At 63.7% G+C, this 21498-nt stretch overlaps 4 protein-coding genes across 8 annotated transcripts; 1 reads left to right on the top strand and 3 right to left on the bottom strand.

The window, feature by feature from the left end:
- Positions 1-442: 442 nt before the first annotated feature.
- HYAL3 (hyaluronidase 3) lies at positions 443-7394 on the bottom strand. Of its 2 annotated transcripts, none has more exons than XM_026792443.2 (4): positions 7261-7394; positions 1235-2164; positions 1034-1123; positions 443-905 (listed from the first exon to the last, which is right to left on the bottom strand). In XM_026792443.2, exons 2-4 carry the CDS (start codon positions 2129-2131, stop codon positions 552-554), a joined length of 1341 nt encoding a protein of 446 aa, XP_026648244.2. In that variant the 5' UTR covers positions 2132-2164; positions 7261-7394; the 3' UTR covers positions 443-551. The 2 variants fall into 2 exon arrangements, with proteins under 2 accessions (XP_026648244.2, XP_005485528.2); XM_005485471.4 differs by lacking the exon at positions 7261-7394 and adding an exon at positions 5617-5709.
- On the bottom strand, positions 3347-7400 carry NAA80 (N-alpha-acetyltransferase 80, NatH catalytic subunit). Of its 3 annotated transcripts, XM_074549935.1 has the most exons (3): positions 7261-7400; positions 5707-6069; positions 3347-4080 (listed from the first exon to the last, which is right to left on the bottom strand). In XM_074549935.1, exon 3 carries the CDS (start codon positions 4070-4072, stop codon positions 3347-3349), a length of 726 nt encoding a protein of 241 aa, XP_074406036.1. In that variant the 5' UTR covers positions 4073-4080; positions 5707-6069; positions 7261-7400. The 3 variants fall into 3 exon arrangements, with proteins under 3 accessions (XP_074406036.1, XP_074406034.1, XP_074406037.1); XM_074549933.1 differs by lacking the exon at positions 7261-7400 and having other exon boundaries at positions 5617-5722; XM_074549936.1 differs by lacking the exons at positions 5707-6069; positions 7261-7400 and adding an exon at positions 4948-5564.
- Positions 6650-10747, top strand: RRP9 (ribosomal RNA processing 9, U3 small nucleolar RNA binding protein). Its single transcript, XM_005485579.4, has 15 exons — positions 6650-6801; positions 6943-7025; positions 7279-7391; positions 7471-7544; positions 7639-7680; positions 7847-7973; positions 8167-8291; positions 8517-8609; positions 8709-8809; positions 8923-9057; positions 9189-9251; positions 9327-9472; positions 9558-9637; positions 9780-9853; positions 9949-10747. The coding sequence occupies exons 1-15, from the start codon at positions 6727-6729 to the stop codon at positions 10052-10054; spliced, it is 1437 nt and encodes a 478-aa protein (XP_005485636.2). The 5' UTR covers positions 6650-6726; the 3' UTR covers positions 10055-10747.
- GRM2 (glutamate metabotropic receptor 2) lies at positions 10281-20775 on the bottom strand. 2 transcript variants are annotated; one of them, XM_005485467.4, is made up of 6 exons: positions 20617-20775; positions 17149-17769; positions 14583-15420; positions 12847-13910; positions 11824-11998; positions 10281-11360 (listed from the first exon to the last, which is right to left on the bottom strand). In XM_005485467.4, exons 2-6 carry the CDS (start codon positions 17605-17607, stop codon positions 11287-11289), a joined length of 2610 nt encoding a protein of 869 aa, XP_005485524.1. In that variant the 5' UTR covers positions 17608-17769; positions 20617-20775; the 3' UTR covers positions 10281-11286. The 2 variants fall into 2 exon arrangements, with proteins under 2 accessions (XP_005485524.1, XP_074406032.1); XM_074549931.1 differs by lacking the exon at positions 10281-11360 and having other exon boundaries at positions 11856-11998; positions 12847-12966; positions 13070-13910.
- Between the last annotated feature and the right edge of the window lie 723 nt (positions 20776-21498).

Raw genomic sequence — 21498 nt, 5'->3', positions numbered from 1 at the left:
CTCCCCAGAGTACCTTCTGCAGCCTCCCTGGGCATGGCTGCCTGTGCTGGGCAGCGTGAGCGGGCAGTGAGGTGGTGCAGGGCCCCCAGGAGCTGGGCACTGGGCTCCCGGTGCGCCAACTGCGCCGCTTAAAATAGGACAGTGAGAAACACGGTTGGGGGGCGATAAAAATAGCTGTGGGGAGGGGGGCCTGGTGGCGTGGACAGGGCTGCGGGCAGCACAGTGCCAGTGGCAAAGGGACAGCAGGTTGTGGCAGTGCCCCATGCCCCCTTTCCCAGGGTAAAGCTGCTGCCAGCTCACAGGATCAGGGCAGAGCCCATGCAGGAAAACTCATGCACTGTTGGACCCATCCAGAGCCAAACTGGGGTCTGTGCTGCCTCTCAGCAGCAATGGCAACTGTGCCCAGCATGGCGACACCACAGAGTCCCCCAGCTTTGCCCACAAAGACCATGCCAGCTGTGCCAGGAGAATTTATTTAGGTTAATGAGACCATAGGAAGTGCCAGCAGCAGCACTGCTGGGGTAGGAGACCGTGGCGGTCCCTGGCCTTTGTCACCAGCCCCACGTGCCCTGTGGCAAGCAGGTGTCAGAGGATGTGAGATCCTTGTGCCCATAGAGGCTGTGAGAGTGGGCGGGCACCTGGCAGGAGGTGGCAGGGCTGAGCCATACCCGCTGGGCACAGCCCTCCCCTGCCCAGCCACGGTAGCAGTGGCAGCGGAAAGCAGCCCACGGGCTGGCACCGGGGCCGAGGTGCAGGAGGGTGCCCAGCTCATGGGGCTGCCGGCGCACACAGCGCCCGTGCCCGTGGCACTGCCCGTAGCTGCACTCTCGGGCTGCTGCCGTCACGTTGGCCACGTAGGGACCCAGGGTGGACACGAGGTAGTGGTGCAGGCTGGCACAGCTTTCCTGGGGAGGAAGCACCAGTGAGAACGCATCCCAACCACAGAGACCTGGCCAGCCCTCCCTGGTGGGCACAGGCAATGTGGCCACCCCGTACATCCCACAGCCTCTGGTGCTGCAGGGGCCATACTCACAGCCGAGTGGGAGTAGGACAGGTCTCCCCAGAGCACGACTCCAGCCGCTCCCAGCGCCGCGCTCTCCCCGATGGTGTGCACCAGGTCAGCCTGCCAGGAACACAGATGTGACCCATCTGGGGGACACAGCCTGTGTCCCTGTGCCAACCAGAACCCCCGCGTGCTGGCACCTGCAGCCAGCTCCAGCCCCACAGTGCTCACCAGCTGCAGGAAGCGCGAGGAGCGGCGGAAGGAGAGGCGGGAGTAGGGGATCACGGGCAGGAGGCCGTGGGCCCCGCGGGCGGCCACGCGCAGCGCCTCGCGCAGCCGGTGGTGCACGAAGCGGCAGCGCAGCGCGGGCGGCAGCGCCAGCGGCAGGTAGATGCTGGGGTACAGGGCAGAAGAGGCGGCCCAGAGCCAGCCCAGACGGTTGTTCCGCTGCACCTCGGCCGGCTGGCACCGCCCGGTGTAGTTTGCCTCCTTGGCCCAGTTGCTGTTGAGGCAGTCGGGAAAGCGATAGAAACCCCAGAGCCCCCCGGGGCGCAGGGCTCGGCCCACCAGAAGCGTCTCCTCCATCAGAGCCTGTGCCGCCCGCTCAAACTCCAGCTGGGCCAGCCGGAGCTGCTGCCGTGCCGGCAGGAAGCCGTGCTGCTCCCGCACCCACTGCTCCGAGGCTGTCCGGTATATCCTTTTGGCTCCCCAGTTCTGGGCCCACAAGGGCCTCCACTCCTCCCAGTCCACCACGGCCAGGCCATGGAAAGCAGGTCGCAGGAGGAGGCGGATGTCCTCAGCCACCCTGTTGATGTGGGCATCGAGGGAGACACGCTGGGGGAGGCCCCCGTTATGGGGCACACCGTGCTGTGACAGATAGGGGTACAGCCCAAACTTGTTCTTGTAGAAGATGGTGATGTTCTGGCCAGCAAAGTGGCCACCCTGGTTCTCCACGATGCCGTAGTCGCCGAGGGGCAGCCCTATGCCAAAGCGGCGCTGGCAGCGCTCGGTGGGGACGTTCCACACCACGGCAAAGGGCTGCCCGCCTGCCAGGGGCTCGGGTGCCGGGCTCTCCTCGCTGGCTGTGCCCAGTGCCAGGCAGGCCCACAGTGCCAGCACCAGCACCATCCCGCCTCACCAGCTGCTCGCGGGGCCGGCACCCTGCGAGGAAAGGAGAGCCGTGGGGATGAGGCTGTGGGATGCAGGGGGCATTCCAGCAATGCAGGCACTGCCCCCCGGCACATGGTGGACTAGGACTGGCCACAGGGGCTGGGCTGTCCTGCAAGCACATGCTGCCCACCCCAAAACCTGACAGGACTGGGGCTTTGAGATCCCTCCTGCCTCAGCACTGCCAGTGTTACCCTATGCCTGCTGCTCTCTGGTGCTGTGATCCTACTTGCACCACCACAGCCATGGCACAGCTCTGGAGTGGCACTGTAAGCCACTGATCCTGGTGCCTCAATTTCCCTGCTGGCTCCCAGTCCTGCCTGTAGTGGAGGCACCAAGACTTCCTGGTCCCCATTTCAGCACAGTGCTGAGCCAGGCTGGGTGACCTGCTGAAGGACAGAGTCCGACCAAGAGGCATGGTGTGGGGCCAAAGGGACAGCTCTGTCCCTCATAGCCCAGGCAGGGCCAGAGGGGTCTGGTGCCCCTGCCCAGCACTGGCCAGCTGCCCAGAATGAGGGGATTAGGCGGGGAATGGGCCCAGGGCCGCGTGACACAGCAAGGACAGCGCTAATCCCTCGCTGCCAGGCCGGACGCTCTCTCTGACCTTCCCACTCCCATACATGTCCCTCCCATGCCTGACACCAGCTGCCTCAGGGGGGCTTGGCCACCTGCCCCCCTCGCTGTGCAGTGCAGGGGACCCGATTCTGCAGCCCCACCACCATGCCCTACTCCCACAGTGCCCCCCCCAGCCATCCTGTGCCTCAGTTTCCCCAGACTGCTCAGTGAGGACAGCTGTGGCCATGCTGGAGGCCACCACTTCCATCAGCCCCAGCTGCCCCACTCAGTGAATCCTGAGTGGAGGACACAACTAGCGGGACTGGGCAGTGCTCCTGGGGACTAGTGCCAATGCCACAGCCTGCGGTGGGCCTGGCTCCCCACCATGCTGGTGGTCCCAGAGCCCCAGCCAGGCAAGCTGGGGGCCAGGCAGGAGCAGAGGCAGCGTGCCCAGGTAGGGCAGGGTACGGGAACTCTGCCCATTCCCTGCCCCAGCAATGGGGCCAGGGTGATCCACGGAGGCTGGGGGAGCTGGTGCCAGCCCTGAAGAATGGCAGCAGTCAGGCAGGGCTGCGGCGGGCAGCTCCCACCCGCACTGCTTTAATCACTGCTCGGGGCCCCTCAGATGTCCTTCTTCATCCAGAAGATGGGGAGCCCTTTGGCATCGCGGTGCGAGGTCTGCAGGAGGCTCTGCTGCTCGCCCTCCTCAGCCAGGACACCCCTCGCCCAGATCACAGTGGGTGGGGGAGGCGGTGGGGGCACAGCGAGGGGCGGCGGGGGCGGCGGGGGGACCGCGGGTACCCACGGCCTGGTGCTGGTGGCAGCGGCAGCCCCAGAAGGGGCGGAGAAGAGCCGCAGCACCTCAGAAGATATCGCCGGGCTGAGAAAGGCCACGCTCTGCACCGGCTCGCCCAGGACATAGCCCAGGTGCGCATAGAAATGCTGCTTGTCGTGGGTGGTGAGGCGCAGGCAGCGAAAGCCCCGGGCCCGGGCCCACTGCTCAGCGGCCTCCATCAGCCGGCGCCCGTAGCCCCGGCCCCGCAGCGCCCGCGCCACCACCACGCTCTCCACGAAGAGGTCATGGGGACGGCTGAGCACGCGGGACAGTCGCACGTGGCCCACGAGCTCGCAGGGCCCCTGCCGGGGGGTGGCAGGGCTGTCGCTGAGGCCGCGGCTCCGCAGCAGCAGCAGGCAGGTGGGAAAGGCGTCCGAGGAGCGCTGCAGCGAGTGCAGCCGCGACGCACGGCTCTTCCCCCACTCCTCGCCCAGCAGCTCTGCACAGGCTTCCAGCAGCTCCGGCCTCTGGTGCAAGGGGACCAAGGTGAGCTCCTCTGACACAGAACCCATTCTTCTCACTGACGGGAAACCAAGCAGGTCACAGCTTAGAGGCAGTAAGGCACAGACAGTGCGTGTGTGTGCTCCCCCCAGCCCGCCACTGGCCCCAGTACAGGCACGGTGCCCCAGCAGCACAGCCAGATGAGTTCATGGAGGTTTGGCAGGTCCAAGGACAAACAAGAGACTCATGGCAGGGAAGTGGCACATGGTGCCAGCTCCAGGAAATCATGTCATGAGACCTACAGAAAGGTCTAGCACTGCCAAATCAGCGGAGGGGCAGGAGGCACAGTGCTTCCTCCCCAGTCCCTGCCACCAGCTCCTGCCACCTTGGCACCCATCAGACCAGCTAGCTCATCACACATGTCCTCGGTCACGGTTCTGAGAAGCCCAAATAGCCTCTGAGGGGTCAGAAATCCCCTATCCTACACCATGCCATGGGGTCACCTCCCTCAGCCTGGCAGTTCCCCTTGCAAACAAGCCACAGGCAGAAGCAACCATCACGCCAGTTGATTAACTAGGATTGAGCAAACTGCTCCACTTCCTCTCTGGGGGTTGGGGAGGGACTCAGTCTGCCCTCCCACACCCGAGGTTCTTCTAGGAGACATGGTGGGGTCACCCCCCTAGCTCCAAGACTCCTGACTCACAGCCCAGCCTGCACTGTCCCCTTCAGAGGCCAAACCCCACCAGCACTCCTGAGGAGGTGATGGTTTCCTTCTGCCTGCCCAGCAAAGCCACGCCATGACCTCAACAGCATCTGCCTGCCACCCACCTGCCCACATCACCCTGCCTTCACCCACCCACCCTGTCTGCACCCACCCTGCTCACATTCACCCTGCTCAGTCACTGCTCACACCCACCCTGCTCACGCTCACCCTGCTCACACTCACCCTGCCCGCTGCTGCTGGCTCCTTTGCCCCAGCTGCCAGCGCAGCAGGAAGCAGCCCAGGCTCATGACCAACCACAGCGCCTCATTCTGCTTCCCCGGTGTGAATGACACGTCTGTCCAGGGCCCCACACAGCACCCCCCACTTCCCACGCTGCACCCCCACACGGGACACTCAGCCTGCCTGCACCCTGATTGCTCCAAACCACACTGCACTCACACACAGACACAGCAGCTGATCGCTGCTCCCACTGCATGGCTGCATCTCCTGAACACGGGTCCCCACCCCACCACTGATCCTCACCGACCACCACAGAGCCAACACTCACCTCATTACTGACCTGTCGTTTGACCTGCCATTGACCCCATCGCTCATCCCACCAGTGACCCCCCACCAACTCATCATTGACCCTATCATTGACCCTATCAGTGACCGCAGCACTGACCCATCACTGACCCCCTCACTGAACCATCACTGACCCTCCACCAACCTGTCATTGACCCTGTCAGTGACCGCAGCATTGACCCATCACTGACCCCATCACTGACCCCACGCTCACCCATCACTGGCGCATCAGTGAGCCCCCACCAACCCGTCATTGACCCCAGCATTGACCCAGCACTGACCCCCCACCAACCCGTCACTGACCCTAGCAGTGACCCCAGCACTGACCCATCACTGGCCCGTCCCTGGGGCACGGCCGAGCCCCTGTCCCTGCCCGTCTCCCCGCTCTGTCCCTGCTCAGCCCGGTCTCGCCCGTACCGCTCTCCGGCCCCGCCGCCGCCGTCACTTCCTTGGCCCGGCCCGGCCCGCCCGCGCCCTCTGGCGGCTGGAGGGCGCACGGTCCGTGCCCCCTTCTGCACTGCCCTTGGCATGGGTTCCTTCAGCCTCAGAGCCTGAGCAGCAGCTCCACAGCAGCCTGGGGCCACCAAGACCAAAATTCCATAGTCTGGACAGGCTTCCAGCCAGAGACGGTGGCTCCTCTTGTAATGCCCTGGGGTGCTGAGCCTGGGGGCAGCATCAGTCCCCACTGGTGCATCCATTGCACAGGCTGGGACAAGCTCTCCCTAGGCCTGTTGCCTGTTACCAGTGCAGGACGTTCCCACTGTCCTTCCCTGACTCCCCCTGTGCCAAAGAGAAAAGAGATTGTTTGCACATAATAAAATTTCTGCACAAAAGCAGTTTTTAGCTCTTCAGAGCACTATCCGTCCCCGACAGAGAAACGCTACCCCAGCATGGCCAAGGACGGGTCCCTGGCACTCCACAAAGGACATGGGAAGGGAGCAGAGGCCATGCCCGGCAGTGGAGGCTGGTTAAGGGTCCCTGAGGGGCAGGACGAGCTGACCATGGTTTCGGAAGCACCAACCCACTGTCACTGTCACCACGGGGGCTGCCAGCTGCGGGACGGCGCCCGAAGGGCCATGGGGGCAGAGGAGGCAGCCCGGGGGCCCGGGGGCTCTGACAGCTGCTCCGGGCTGCGGGTCCCCGGCACGAGTGGCCGGTCCGGCCGCAGGGACCCCGGCACTGGCACTGGAGAGGCAGGGAGCGTAGTCAAACAAGGGGGAGTGGCTACGGGCAGAGGGCGGGGCTGATGCGTGACGTCACTCTCTAGTGACAGCGCGGCCGTCGGACCGGGACAGGGCAGGGCGCGCTTCCGGGACCGGGAGGCGGTACCGCGGGGCCAATGGAAGGCGGGATCCTGCCGGCCACAGCCAATAGGCTCTGTCGGGGGCGTGGCCTGGGCCCCCGTGGCGGCCGGGGGCGCCCACGTGCGGCGGCAGCATGGCGGCGGCGGCGGGCGGCAGGCGGGCCAAGGCCCCGCGCGGGGCGGCGGCGCGGCGGCGGCCGCGGCCGGCGGTAAGGGCCGGGCCGGAGGGAGATAGCGAGGCCGGCGAGGAAGGGCTGCCTCGCGGGGGTCCCGAGAAAGCCGTGGGGCTTTCGCTGCGCCCGTCCCCATCCCCATTCCCGTCCCGTCGATCGCCCCATTTTGTTCCGCAGGCACCGGGCGCCGATGGGAGACCGCGTGCGACGGCCGGTCGGCCCGCCGACGAGGAAGTGTCCAGTGATTCCGAGACAGAGAGGTAAGTGCTGCGCCTGGGCAGTGCCGCTACCGCAGCGGGGCGTCGGCATCGGGGGATGCCTGTACCGGAGAGATGCCGGGCCGGGGGATGCCTGTACCGGAGGGGGTGTCTGACCGGGGATGCCTGTAGAGGGGGTGTCGGATCGGGGGATGCCTGTACCGGAGACATCCCGGACCGGGGGATGCGTGTACCGAAGGTGTGCCGGTACTGGTGGGGTGCCGGTACCGATACTCACGCACACGTGTCCCCGCAGCCCGTTGTTGGGGCGGCGGCGGCGAGAGGCAGCGGAGGAGGAGGTGGAGGAGACGCCGCAGGAGAAGAAGCTGCGCTTGGCCAAGCAGTACCTGGAGGAGCTCCGGCAGCTCGGTGAGTCCCGCCCGGTACCGGTGCCCCGCGGGGCGGCCCCGGGCGCTGAGCCCGAGCCTCACGCACTGTCCCGCCGCAGAGGAGGAGCGGGCGGAGGACGAGGAGGAGCTGGAGCCGGCGGATCTCATCGGCGACCGCCTGAAGGAGGACGTGGTGAGCGGGGAGGCGGGCGCGGCATCTCGGTCCCCTTCCCGCGGGACCGGGACTGAGGCCGCCCCCTCGGCTGAACGTGCCCCTTCTTCCCCAGCTGGAGCAGAGAGGCCGGCTGCAGCGCCTGGTCGCCAAAGATGTGAGTGCCGGGGTGCCAGACTGCCAGTGCCAGCCTCGGGGACACTAGGGCACGGCCAGCACAGTGCAGCCTTTGTCCCTGGAGCAGTCAGAGTGCGGTGCGGGGGTGCTGCTGTGCCTGGGGAGGGGTCCTGGGCAGCCCAGCTCACATCCTGCTCTTCCTGCAGGTACAGCCCCCAGATCCAGCCAGGATCCGTGTGCTGCGGGGACACCAGCTGCCCGTTACCTGCCTCGTCATCTCTCCTGATGACAAATTCATTTTTTCTGCTTCCAAGGATGGCTCCCTCATCAAATGCAAGTGTTCACCTGGGGCTGTGACTGGCTGTTGCCAAGCCCAACCCCTGCAGGGACCCAGGTGCCCTCTGAGGTGGCTTGGCCCTTGACTATTCTTGGATTGTGCATGATTCCAGGCTGTGTGGAAGGCTCATTGACACTTTTGGGAGTGGTGGGAGGCTCCCAGAGGGTGATTGTGACGATTTTCCCGCAGGGGAGGTGGACAGTGGGAAGAGGCTGTGCGTGGTGCCCGGGGGGAAGAAGGGCACGGAGGAGCGGCACATGGGGCACGCGTCCCAGGTCCTTTGCATGGCCATTTCATCGGACGGCAAGTACCTGGTACGGGCACGGGGGGGAGAGATGACCCTGGGGAGTGTTCTCCCTGGGTTCTGGGGGCACAGCCTCATGCTCAGATGTGCCTTGCTGGGTTAAAGCAGCCCCTATCCCCTGCTGGGTCAGGAATGGGTCCCTGGGACAGCCACAGCCCATGGAGTGGGGGTGGAGGCAGGGGTGGGCTGTGGGTCTCTAGGGTGCAAGTGTCAGGTGTCCCCTGCTGCCTGCCAGGCTACAGGAGACAGGAACAAGCTGATCATGATCTGGGATGCCGCCACCTGCAAGCGCCTGCACATCTTCACAGGGCACCGCGACGCCGTCTCGGTGAGCTGGGGGTGTTTTGGGCACAGTGTTGTGGGGCCAGGCAGCTGTGTCCTGCTCGGCATCCCTCACTGCTGTGCTGTGTCTGTCTGTCTGTCCCAGGGCCTGTCCTTCCGAAAGGGCACGCACCAGCTGTACAGCGCTTCCCACGACCGCTGCGTCAAGGTCTGGGACGTGGCTGAGAACGCATACGTGGAGACCCTGTAAGACCTGGGGAAATCCCACTGACCCCTCCAGGGAGTGCCCAGCAGCCCTGGGGAGTGAGGGGTAGAGGGCCCTGCTTGCCAGAGCTGTTTGTCATCATCTCCTTGTGCAGGTTTGGACACCAGGACGTCATCACAGGGCTGGACAGCCTGAGCCGGGAGTGCTGTGTGACCGCGGGGGGACGGGATGGCACCGTGCGGCTCTGGAAGATCCCTGAGGAGTCACAGCTCGTCTTCTCTGGGCACCAGTAGGTCTGGGGTGGCAGAGGGGGCTGTGGGCAGGTGTGTCCAGCGGGGGCAATGCTGTGTGGGTGCCAGGAGCCCTGCAGGATCCCAGAGCACACCTGTAACTGCTGGCACTTGCCTCTTCTCTTCGCAGGGGCTCCATCGACTGTATCCAGCTCATCAACGAGGAGCACATGGTGTCTGGTGCAGATGATGGGTGAGCACGGGGCCAGGATGATGCCTGGGTGGGCAGGGTGCCCCCTCAGCCCCCTCATCCCTCCCATCCCCGCAGGTCTGTAGCCCTGTGGGGGCTGACGAAGAAGAAACCGCTGGCGCTGGCTCGGCAGGCGCACGGCGAGCACGGCACCGAGGGCCTGCAGCAGCCCTGCTGGGTCTCAACCGTGGCTGCCCTGCGCAACAGTGACCTCCTGGCCACAGGTGTGTGGGGTGGCAGCCTGGGGGGACACCAGTCCTGCTCCCACACCTGGGCTGGGTGCATGACAGGCTCTTCTCTGCGCCTCAGGGTCCCACAGTGGCAGTGTGAAGCTCTGGAAGTGTGGTGAGGGATTTCGGAAACTGGAGCACCTCTTGGACATCCCCTTGGTATGGATGGATGGGCGGGCTGGGAATTCTGGAGCTGGACTGGAGGGTCTCTGAGCAGGGGCTCCCCTTCTTGGGCAGCAGGAGAAGCCCATGGGAGCCCCTCACCCTGCCCTGTCCTTTTACCCTGCGCTGTTCCCTCCAGGTGGGTTTTGTCAATAGCCTCAAGTTCTCAGCAGCTGGTGACTTCCTGGTGGCTGGCATCGGGCAGGAGCACCGGTATTGTCCCCCCTCCCTGGTGCTGCCTGCGGGTGCAGCTTCCCCCTCCTTGGGGTCTTGTTGGATGGTGACCCCCTCATCTCTCTCACCCACAGGCTGGGACGGTGGTGGAGAATCAAAGAAGCCAAAAACAGTGTCTGCATCATCCCCCTGAAACAGAAGACCACAGCCTCCAGCCCTGAATCCCCGGGCAGCTCCTAGCCCTCTGTCCCTGGAGCCACTGGAGCAGGTCACTCTGTCCCTGGAGCTGTGCCCCCCATCCCTGGTGCAGCCACCACCGTGCTCAGCAGGATGTGAGTGGGGGTTGTCACACGGCCCCGATTCTGCTGGCCCCCATGTCTTGATGTGGCTCTGCCCTCTGCGAGGGTCTGTTCCCTTCTCTCAGGTTTGGCTGTACCTGAGCTCTGGAACAATCCATTTTGTAAAAAAAAAACAACACCAAAACCACTTTATTTACATAAATTACAAAAAAAAATCACACTTTTGTTCACAAAAAAAGTCTACTGTTAAAAACTTGGATGGGCTCAAATACCTGGGTCCTGTTACTTGCCCTGAGCCTCCAATGCCCCCTGGGCTCTGCAGGGGCTGGGGTCAGCAGGAATTTGTCTGCCCCCACTGGTGCCAGTCTCCCAGTGAGGGATGAGAAGCGCCACACCCAGTGAGGGAAGCGATAGGGGAGGCTTAGGCCCAGCCCAGCCACGCTCGGCGGCTCTCCTGAGGCCAAAACCAGGAGGAAAACATGAAAATGCAAAGCACTGTGGAAAGGGTGACGTGGTCCAAGGCTTGGCACAGAATTTGATGGCAAAGGCATCCCTGGGAAGCTGGGGTGGGCTTTGGGGCACAGGCAGTGTGTGGCACCGCAGTGGAAGTGGGATTGGTGCAAGCCAAAAGCAGGAGGTGGAACGTGGCTGGAGAGGGAGAGAAGTGTGCCCAGGGCTGGGGACAAGGGGCAGGGGCTGTGTCTGCACCAGGGCTCAGTGCAAGGGACAGGGACGGGGTATTTGTGCACAGCTCAGTGCGAGGTCCGTGCCGTGTGCACCACGGCTCAGTGTGGGGCTGGGGGACATGGGGACGTTCACCATGGCTCAGTGCAGGGCTGTGGGGGCACATGGCTCAGTGCAGGTGACACAGAGGGATGTGCCATGGCTCAGTGCTGGGGACCTGGGGACGTGCGCCGTGGCTCAGCTCGGGGAGGGGGTGTTCATCATGGCTCAGTGCAGGGTGTGGAGGACAGGGTACATGTAAGGTGGCTCAGTGCAAGGGGAGGGTGACACGTACCATGACCCGACATGTGGGATGTGTAGCTCGTGCTGGGGCAGGGACTGAGCCTCCTGGCTGCACCTGGCACCTCAGCAGGCCGTGCTGTGGGCACTGCCCTCCCTGGGGAGCATTGGGGGTGCTGTGTGGCAGCACCACAGCCTGGCCCCCGTCCTTCACAAGGATGACGTTGTGGAATCCACCACCTCACGGCCATTGCACACCGTGGGCACGTACGGCGAGGCTGAGCCTGCACAGGAAGGCAGCAGTCAGGGCTGGATTGGGGTCTGGCAGCAGCTCTGCTCAGCATCCTGTAGCAGTGGTGCCCAGGGAGTTGGGGTGGAGGGTGCCCAGGATGGCCATATCCCCCCGGGTGCCCAGGGTGGTTATATTCCCTGGAGCTAAAGGGGAGAGTGCCTCGGGTAGTGACAGGAACATGGGGGCAGCTGAACCCCCTGTGTGGGGTGGAGAGTGTCCCCTCAGAGCAATGAGGGCCCCCCAGGAGCAGAGTCCCTCTGGCAGCTGTGCTGTGCTGGGAGATGAGGGACAGAGGACAGGGAAGAGCCCCTGGGGACACATCCACCATTTTCCCCTGCCATTTCCCCCACAGCCCACCTTTCTTCAAGAGCCCATGCTGGGGTGCCCACACCCCCCCCTCCCCAGCAGGACAGGGGTGCTGTCCCCCGGCCCTGCCCCAGCCCCAGCGTGCTCACCGTGGGACTGGCTGGAGCTGGCGGCTGCCACGCTGAAGCGGGCGGTGCCCACGCGGTGGCTGGCCACGTTCTTCTGCGGCTGGAAGAGGATGATGTGCAGCTTGGGGGTGAAGAGGCAGCCGAGGACCACGGTGCCGCTGAGGCTCACCGAGATGCACATGGTGGTGGTCTGGACCTGGAGACAGGGGTGGGCATCAGGTGCTCCACCTGTCAGCCCTCTGCCCCAAGCAGGGCAGGATGAAGCCCATGCTGTGGCGCCGGCCAGCCCCACTGGGCACAGGCTGCACCCTGCAGGCACATTCCACCCCACACCACATCCCTCTGTCAGGGTGGTCCTGCAGGAGACCCATGGGCAGAGTATGGACACTGCCCTGGTGGGGACGAGTTGCCCCTGCAAAGCAGGAACACCCCAGCCCTGCCCGCATGCTGCTCTGTGGCACTGCCCAGGGCCAGAACCCGCACTCCCCCACCCCAGTGCCCACTCTCTCTGGGGGTGCAGGTCCTCTCTGGGAGCCCCTGACTAACTGCCCCACCAACTCCTCAAGGCCCATCAAGAACGTGTTTGGTTGTCCGTGCCAGGATGTGCCACATGCTACCCAGTTCCTGGCACTGCTTCCAGCCCAGGTACCAGGCTCGCCCTGGGGCTGGCACTCATGCCCTGGGCTCTGGGTGAGCCAGGGGCTGTCTCATGCTGTTGTGTCACCAGGCTGAAGGATGACTATCATTGCTCCATGACAGTCATGGCTATGGGGGATCTCTGGAGGTCTCAGGGCATTTCCCATCCTCATCCTAGCAAAGGAGGGAGGGGGGCAGGTCCTCTCTCCAGGACTTATTGCCCCATTAGCCACAGCCCTTCAGCCCTGGTCCTGAATTACCCAGTGCAAAGGTGACCATCATCAGGTGTGTGGATGCAGACCGTTCCCCAAGCCCATGCATCTCCTAATCATGGACCCTGCGTGGCCCGGATCTCCAGGACCACTTAGATCAAGCCCTGTCAGAGCCCCTCAGAGCTCCAGCTCTTACACGGTAGTCGCTGGAGGTCACGTAGAAGATGGGCAGGAAGGCCAGCCAGATGATGCAGGTCGTGTACATGGTGAACCCAATGAACTTGGCCTCGTTGAAGTTTTCGGGACATTTCCGTGTCTTGAAGGCGTAGACCGTGCAGAGGACAATCAAGAGGACATTATAGGTGAGCGAAATGAGCATGTTGGAGTCACGGTTGTTGCACTTGAGGGTGACAATGTACCTCTTGTCAGGCTCAGTCTCCTTGCCTGTGCCAGGGGTCTCCACCAGCAGCCAGATGATGACGATGATCAGCTGGCAGGAGATGAGGGCCATGCAGATGACCACCTGTGATGTCGGGCTGATGAAGCGGGGCCGCTGGACGCCCTCCTTCACCCCGCTGAAGATCCTGGCGATGCGATTCGTCTTGGTCAGGAGGGCCGAGTAGCAGACAGCAAAGGAGGTGCCCAGCCCCAGGCGCCGCAGTGTGCACACCCCCGTGGAGGGCTTGGCGATGAAGATGAAGGTCATGCTGTAGCACATGAGCACCCCAGTCAGCAGAATGTAGCACAGCTCTCGTCCAGAGGCCTTCACGATGGGAGTGTCGTTGTTCTTCACGAAGACCCCGATAACGAAGAGGGTGGAGATAAAGCCCAGGCAGGAGATAGTGACGGGACCGATGGCCCAGACGTCTTTCCACCGGATGTACTCCTGGGGCAGCTCGTAGCAGCCGTTCAGGGTCTCGTTGGGCCAGTAACCAAGGCCGCAGTCCATGCAGGTGAACTCGTCCAGCAGGTACTCGTAGGGCTGGCAGGGGATGCAGATCCAGCAGCAAATGTCTCCCGGCTGCATGCTCTTGATCTCATTTTTCTTGCAGGGGTCGCTGCACTGGGACACGGGAATGGAAGTCTCGGCCCAGGGGATGAGGCTGGTGTCCAGCATGAGCCCCTCTGCCCAGTAGCCCACTTTCTGGTACCGGTACCGCCCGTCCATGTGGTGGTAGTTGAAGATGTTGTAGCGCCCGATGCCGTCGCCGTAGCGGTCAAACCGAACGACACTCTCCGTGTCCGCTGGCCTGAAAGGAGCTGCAGGGAGGAGAGGGGGAGACAGTCACTGCCCCAGGGCAGGAGAACACTCACTCCAGCCTCGAGGCAGGGCTCATCCAAAGGGTCACATCCCACCATGGCCACAGGAAAATGCCCAGCCTGGTTCCTGCCTTCATTCCCATCCTTGCTGCCTGTGCACATGTTAGAGGCAGGAAAGCAAAGGTGAAGAATCACCCACTTGCCTGAGAACCTGTGAGCCCCAGCCAGCTCTGCAGGGACAGAGGGCAGTTGTGCAGCCTCCATGGCTCTCAGTGACTCCTGGGAGCCAAGACATCCTCAGCCTAAGTCACAGAGGACATGCTTCTAATCACTCCAAACTACATGGATCCCTGATCAAGGGTATCCTACCAGTCTAATCCCTGAAATGTAAATAAATCATGATGGTTGGAAGGACCTTGTTCTCAAGGGTCTCTGGGGCTGGGTGGGGCTGGTCCACAGCTCCTCCACACATTTCCACTGGGAATAGAAGGCCTTGCCTCCCAAGGATGATGGTGGGCTGGCCGTTGGCACCTCAGGACAACCACAGCCCTGGGCATGGGCAGGCTGGAGGAACTGGAGGGTTTTGGGTCAAATTTGGGCCTCCTTGTTTCCTATTCTTCACCTATCCCTTTCCAGTTTGGCAGCCAAACCCCATCTCCGCTTTGGACTCACCGTCAAAATTAACATTGAGTATAAAGTCCTTGTAAAACCTCTTGCCATTGACAGGCTTCATGGCATCACAGAGCTTGGTGGAGTTGGGGCACAGTGTCCGGTGCATGTTGTGCAGAGAGTGAGCCATGGCATAGACTGCATTGACCACAAACGTGATCTTGGACTCTGGCTCAAACTTGCCTGTCTTGAGAGAGTACCGGCTACAGTCCTGCGTGTGGAAGCTGCACCTGAACTTCTGCTCCCAAAACTCTCGGAACCAGGGATTTCGGCTGTTATTGTAGGGGTGGAGGCTAAGGAAGTAGGAAGCAAACTCCTTGATGGGGTAGGCTGCCAGTTCAATGGTGATGGCTCCCTCTGCCACCGCTTCACTCCCGGCCACCACGCTCTCCAGGGCTCCCCACCCATCACTGGCCACCCACATGAAGGACACGTTGGCTCTCTGGGCAGCTGCCAGCAGCTCCCGGGCATCTTCGCTGCGGGTGAACAGCACGACCACTCTGGCATTGGGCTTCTGCAGCAGAGCCCGCACCACCCCATCGTAGGTCTTCTTGTTCATGGAGCGCCCCACCTTCTCGGAGGTGGCGATGCAGATGTTGCGCATGCGGGCTTCCTGCTCAAAGGCCTCGATCCCCGTCTCGCCGTAGTCGCCCTCGGAGGCCACAGTGGAGACGTAGGTCCAGTTGAAGAAGCGGAGGATCTCTGCCATGGCCTTGGCTTGGTAGAAGTCTGGAGGGACGGTGCGGGCGAAGTAGTCATAGCGGGACTTGTCGCTGAGCTTGGCGCTGGTGGAGGCATAGCTGATCTGCGGGATCTGGAAGAGCCGCAGCAGGTTGGCCACCTGCATGCAGGAGAAGAGGTGAGTGCCTGAAGGGGTGGCCAGCAAGGGACATTCCTGTGGGGGGACCCCCGCCCTGTACCCAATGCTGCACGATGCTCCCAAACACAACCATTGGGCTGAGGAGCAGCCCATCCCATCCCAGAGCATCCTGATCTGTGGAGGGACTGGAGAAGAATGGATGGCACATTCACAGAGTGCCTGAGCCCTCAGACATGCTCATTAATCTTTATTTTTATTTTTTTTTTAGTGTTTCAAGCACTACACTTTGAAATTGTGGTCTGGGGATGGGACAAAAGCAGAAAGTCTGCCATAAGTGACCTGTGGGAGATTCTCAATGGCAAGGAGAAAGCCAGGATGCCTGGCAGCCCTACAGCACAGGGGAAAGGGTTCTAGGGGCTGGGAGCCAGGGCAGAGTCCCCCACCAGGCTGGGGGATGCTGCAGAAGTGGGTCAGGGGAGCGGCGCCTGCGCATCCCACATCAGCAGCTCAGTGGGACTGGCACCTTCCAGCACTCAGCAGAATCCTCGTTAGCTTCAAAGGGGAAAAATCCCCACTAATGAGGCTGTTAAACCCAGGCTCTGGGGGCAGCAAGGGGACCTCGGGTGTGCCAGCGGGGCTGCCAAGACTGCCCACATCTCACTGCCCCCCAGGCAGGAGACGTGGCTTAATTAACGTGGACAAATGATCCTGACGACAAATTCCCCTAATGGCAAGAGTGTCCCTGAGTGCAGTGATGCTGCCTGTCCTCACCATGCATGGGAGCTGCCAGCCTGCCATGCCCCTCCAGTGCCCCTTGAGCTGCCCAGCCAGCCCACATTCTGCCCCTGCTCACCCTGCCTGCCCAGAACTGGGACATGGGGACGTGCTGGGCTCCCAGCAAGGCAAGGGACAAGTGCCCAGGTGGGCTGGGATGCTGCCTCCATCACACAGTCCCAGCTTTTTCCACCCCATGCTGGGGGATGCAGGGACTCCAGGGACCAGGACACACAGTCTGGCACATGTTGGGGACTCATTAAATCTCAGCAAGCATGTGGCCCACCGGCCACCCCTGTGACTCAGCTGGTCCTACTGAGTCCTGCGTCCTCAGGGGATGCTCTTCTCCCTGCTGAAACCAGCCTCCAGGTCCACAGAGGCGTGGGTTTGGGGACTGAGATGCACCCCAGGCAGGGTCACAGCCAGGCCTGAAGCTTGAGGTGCCTGTGGGATCACTGGGGACACAGGGGCACTCATCCTCTGAGCACAGCCTGCCTTAGCCAGGCAGCCCTATGGCTGAGCCCCTCAGAGGTGCATGTCCCTTGCAGCACCTCATGGGCTGACCTTTGGGAGGGAAAGGGGGACAGTGCCCCCTCACACTGGTCTGCCCTGACTGGCACAGTCCAGACATGAGCTGGGCTGCACTTGCCATCTTGAACCCAGGAGAGGAATAAACACCTGTCCCCATGTGAGGCTTGGCTCCTACGGCTAATGGAGTGTTGGGGGATTCATGCAGCCCCCCCAGGGGACCCCCAGGCACATCCCCCACAATCACAGAGGTATGGCTCATTCAGATGCCCACCTAGCATTCCCTCCCCACTGGAGGAAGGGGCAGAGCATCACTGTGAGGGCAGAGTGAGCTTCCCTGTGCCACACTGGCAGTGGCATCACTGCACTGCTGCCAGGGTTTTACCCCTCTCCCCCACTTCAAAGCCCCAGCCCCATGCGAGCTCCTGCTGCCCCTCAGGGAGGTACCTGGATGGACACGTCGCTGTAGGAGCCGCCGATGACGCCGGTGATGGCAGTGGGAACGTCATCGTGGACGGCGTAGGAGCCATCAGGGCAGATGTGCTCAGAACCATCCACCCTGGTCAGGGAGGCACGCACGAAGTCAAGGGACTGCTCTAGGGCATAGGTGTCCTTGGAGCAGGTGTCCAGGATGTGAGCACCCAGCTTCACCCCCGGCAGGATGCTCCCGTCCCTGTTGATCTCGTCCAGGGCGAAGAGCATGGCCTCCAGGCGCTGGATGCCCCGGTGCTCGTTTATCTTGCCGCAGTCTTCGCTCCCCACTCCTTTCTCATGCACGGGGAAGAGGCCCCCAATCACCAGGTCCCCATCCATGCTGATCTCCTTCTTGCCAGCCATGCCGTGCCCAGCAGCCAGACAGGTGGCCAGGTGCATCAGCCCCAGCCAGGCGGCCAGGGGCACCGCCATGGGGGGCGCTGGTGCTGGCTGGGGGACCCACGCCACCCCGCGTCACCCGCTGCCACCCGTCAAGGCGAGGGTGGGCAGTCCCCAGGCATTGGGTGGTGGGGGGTGGCACGGCGTGGTGTCGGAGGGAGAGAGGTGGTGTCACCCCAGCAGAGCCCTCGGCACCTGGAAAAGCAAAGGGAAAAGCTGCTGGGTCTGTGGGATGCAAGGCATGACAGGGACAGGGACAGTCAGTGCTGCACGGGAGAGCCAGGCCATGAGCCTGCCTGTGCCCCCCACCTGGGGAGCCCTTAGGAAGAAATCCCCTGCAGAAAGGCAAGATAAAGAGGTGCAATAGCTCCCACAGTGACCCAGAACCCCCAGGACACACACAAGTGACACAGATCCCAGGGCACATGGAGGGACACAGGAACAAGCCTCCCCACAGCACTCCCAGGGACACACTGGCATAGGGTGGGCACAGAGCTGGCCCCTCTGGCAGCATCGGGCAGAACAGCCTGCAGGGGGACAGCTTGACAGCCCTAAAATATCACACAGGGGGAAAGAGCCAGGGATGTCACCTGGCACAGGCAGACCAGGCTGGGCACACAGAGCCAAGGCCGGCTCCAAGCCGAGCCCCCGACCCACGCAGCAGCATCAGGGGTGCTGACAGATCCCACCCTCCAGCTGAGAGCACTGCCAAAAGCAGCCAGCCAGGAGCCCACAGTCCCCACAGCACCCAGTGCCCACAGTATTTTCATCTCCATCCCACAGCCATGAGGCTGCTGCTGCCCCCAGAGATGTCCGTGGCACCGGGCTGGAGCAGGGACCCTCCACTGGCTTCACTCTCACACAGCAAGGCGCAGGTTCTGGCAGCCGCGGTGCTTCAGAGTCTGTTCTCTCACCACCGCCCCTTCCTTCCCTGTATACTAAATTCAGAGATTTCAGTAAAAGTAAGAGCCAGGTTTGCTGACTCCTTCTGCAGAAAGCACGGAGGCGCGGGGGAATCAAAGGCTTTTGCAGCAGGCAGGCCTTGTTTTGGCAGAGGATGCAGTCCCCTCCGAGATTGGTTGTCTTTTCCCAAATCACAGGAGAGATTTGTTTCCCATTTGAAACTGACTGCTGAAATCCCTCGGGGCTGGCATTTCAGAGACCACGGGAGAAGGAGACCCCTTGGCAGTCCAGAAGCCTCAGGCTGCTCTGGAATGGGAAGCTGCTGATGCTGTGACTGGACCACGGCCTCTTCCACAGCCCAGCAGTGCTTATGGGGGCACAGAGGGTGGGAGGGGGATGCCAGGGAGTGCTGCCCCCCTGTAGTTCCCTGCAGCCATACTGAGGCTGCTCTCCCTGAGCAGCAGGAGGGGACCCCCTGATGCCCCCATGCTGCTCCCAGACAGGTGATGGCTGTGCTGGGGAGCCCTCGGGCAAGCAGCCAGAGCTGGCAGTGATGCCCAGGGGGCTGCAGGCAGCAGTGTGGCACAGAGCCTAAAGGGGTGGGGTGGGGTGACACATGCAAACCTCCTCCTCTTCCTCCATGCCCCTAAGTGCATATTCTCAGGTGCTGTCTGCTGCTGCTGAGTCCCCATCTGTCTCAGAGCATCTCCTACCTGACCCCGCAGTGTGAAGGACTTTGGAGATGAGAGAAGGAAGGGTCCCTGCCTTATTTCAGGAATAAATGCTTCTAAGGGACTCGGGGTTCCCTCAGGCAGGGGAGAGGCCACAGGCACATGGATTATTGATGGACCCCATCAGTGGCAGGCTGAGCCTGGCACAGGGGTCTGGTGGTACTGGGAACCCGGGTCCCTGTGATCCAGATCGTCTGGGGCAGGTGACAGGACCCACCAGATGAAAGGCACCTTCAGGCCAAGCTCCTGTGAAGGGCAAACCAGCATCCGCCGGCAGCGAGCCACGATGGGCAGCGAGCAGGGCTCCCGCCATTCCCGCGGCTGCTCCCCTCGGCTGGTTCAGTGCCGGGGGTTTGACAGCCCGCGGGAGCCGCTGGAGAACGCCCGGGGAATGGAAGCACGGGGCAGGGCAGAGCCAAGTCCAGCCCGACAGCCACGGAACGGCGGGAAGCTCCAGCGGGCAGCCTCCCCTCGCACCGTGAGCGGGGTGGGTGAGAAGGGGCCGCGACTTCTCCGTGATCGGAGCGCTTCCCACTCGTGCCAGGAGCCCCGATCCCGCCGACACCGCATCCCAGGGGCTGTGCGACACCTGGGGGACACCGCATCCCAGGGCTGTGCGACACCTGGGCCGTGTGCGAGAGCGGCGGGGCTGCGGGGGCGCAGGGACAGTGTCGCCTCCCGCGGAGGTCCCGGAGGTCCCACGGCCACCGAGTTCTGCCAGGAGCCCTCGGCTGTCCCCTGCTCAAGGACTGCCAGCCCCGAGACCCCGCGGGGCAGAACCGCTTCTCCAGGGCGCTCCCCCGGCCCGCGGCCGCCCTGCATCCCGTCCCGAGCGCGCCCCGAGATCCGGCTGCCCCCTCACAGCCCCCTCAAAGCCCCGGATCTTCCCGGCCCGCACAGACGGACCGGAGATCGGAGGAACAGCAGGGACCGGGGTCTGTCCCCGCCGGGCCGGTCGGTGACCCCGCGTCCCTGCCCCGGTGCCGGCGGGCAGCCCCGGCCGGGAGCGGCGGGTCCTGCTGAGCACCACTGCGGGCTCGGGGCTGCCGGATCACCGGGGGACCAGAACCCCCCATGCCGCTCTCCCGGGGCGCCGCGTCTTGCGTCGGGCAAGGGTGAGCGGCGGGAGCAGCCCCGGTGCCACCCCGACCGCCCGCATCCCCGGCCCCGCCTGTGCCGGTGCCCGTGCCCGTGCTCTGCTCTCGTCCCGCAGCTCTGGGAGCCCTGGCACCGGGCACCGGGCTCCGAGCTCCGCCGTGGCGCGACCCCGACGGCAGCGGGATGTCGCCGGTCTCCGTGCGGCTCCACCGCCGGCACCGGGGCTGTGGAGACGGAGACGCGCCGCCGGGGCACGACGCGAACCGAGGTCACGGCGATGGGAGCGCCGGGGTGGGAGCGCAGCCCTTACCTGTGCCCGGCGGACTGTGCCGGGAGCCGGTGCCGGTGCCGATGCCGCGGCTGTCTCGGAGCTGCGGCTGCCACCGCCTCCCGCCGCCGCCTCTGACACTCCGCCAGCCCTAGCAGAGCGGAGCCGCTCCGCCCCCCGCCCGGCCCGGCCCCGGCCCCCGCCCCGGCCCGGCCCGGTGGGCAGCGGCACCCCCGGGGCCGCCCCGACTGCCCCCCGCTCGCTCCGGCACCGGCCGAGCCGGGTAGGGCACGGCCGGGGCTGGGGCAAAGCCGGGGGCAGGTGGCCGGGTCCGGGCAGAGCACAGGCAGGACATGGACAGAGAAGATAAAACACAGGCAAGACACAGCCAGGTCCAGCAAGGGATGGTCAGACTGAGCCACAGCACCGTCAGGATGCAGGCAGGACATGGCCAGAGCAGGCAGGACACGGGCAGAGCAGGCAGGACACGGCCAGAGCAGGCAGAACACGGGCAGAGCAGGCAGGAGCTGCTCTGCACGCCGGCAGACCTGGCAGGGCACAGCTCAGCACCTGCTCCCCCGGCCTCAGAGCCCCCAGCTCATTCCCAGACAGTGAGAGGGGACCCAGCCCCAAACCAATCCCACAGCCACAAGCCGGTGCCCCAGGGTTTGTTCCCCCCTTGCCTGGCCTGTGCCCAGCTCCCCAAGTCCTTGTGAGGGTTTGAGGCGCCCGGCATTACCCCACTGCCCGGCTCTGCATTCCACACAGCCCCAGCGCTCCCTGGCAGCCCAAGCACCCGGCTGGGAACGGCTCTGGACCATATAAAAAGAGGCACGGGCAGGGCAGGGCTGTGCCCCAGATCTCCACCAATTGCCCAAACTCCTCCTAGAGCCGTTCAGCTGCCCAGGATCCTGCAGCACTGCA

The sequence above is a fragment of the Zonotrichia albicollis genome, chromosome 12, assembly GCF_047830755.1.
Source record: "Zonotrichia albicollis isolate bZonAlb1 chromosome 12, bZonAlb1.hap1, whole genome shotgun sequence".
NCBI lineage: Eukaryota > Metazoa > Chordata > Aves > Passeriformes > Passerellidae > Zonotrichia > Zonotrichia albicollis.
Note: the sequence above shows the minus strand (reverse complement) of the source record. Positions and strands in the feature narration are given on the sequence as shown.

Bases quoted from the DNA above. Each gene is read 5' to 3' on its own strand.
- HYAL3 (XM_026792443.2), bottom strand. From the start codon at position 2,131: ATGGTGCTGGTGCTGGCACTGTGGGCCTGCCTGGCACTGGGCACAGCC. The intron at 1,124-1,234 runs GTGAGCACTGTG...TGTTCCTGGCAG, and splicing joins CCTCGCGCTTCCTGCAGCTG to GCTGACCTGGTGCACACCAT. The intron at 906-1,033 runs GTGAGTATGGCC...CTTCCTCCCCAG, and splicing joins TGTCCTACTCCCACTCGGCT to GAAAGCTGTGCCAGCCTGCA.
- RRP9 (XM_005485579.4), top strand. From the start codon at position 6,727: ATGGCGGCGGCGGCGGGCGGCAGGCGGGCCAAGGCCCCGCGCGGGGCG. The intron at 7,026-7,278 runs GTAAGTGCTGCG...GTGTCCCCGCAG, and splicing joins AGTGATTCCGAGACAGAGAG to CCCGTTGTTGGGGCGGCGGC. The intron at 8,810-8,922 runs GTAAGACCTGGG...CTCCTTGTGCAG, and splicing joins AACGCATACGTGGAGACCCT to GTTTGGACACCAGGACGTCA.
- GRM2 (XM_005485467.4), bottom strand. From the start codon at position 17,607: ATGGCGGTGCCCCTGGCCGCCTGGCTGGGGCTGATGCACCTGGCCACC. The intron at 11,999-12,846 runs GTAAGAGCTGGA...CCCTGTCTCCAG, and splicing joins TGACCTCCAGCGACTACCGT to GTCCAGACCACCACCATGTG. The intron at 11,361-11,823 runs GTGAGCACGCTG...CTTCCTGTGCAG, and splicing joins CAGCTCCAGCCAGTCCCACG to GCTCAGCCTCGCCGTACGTG.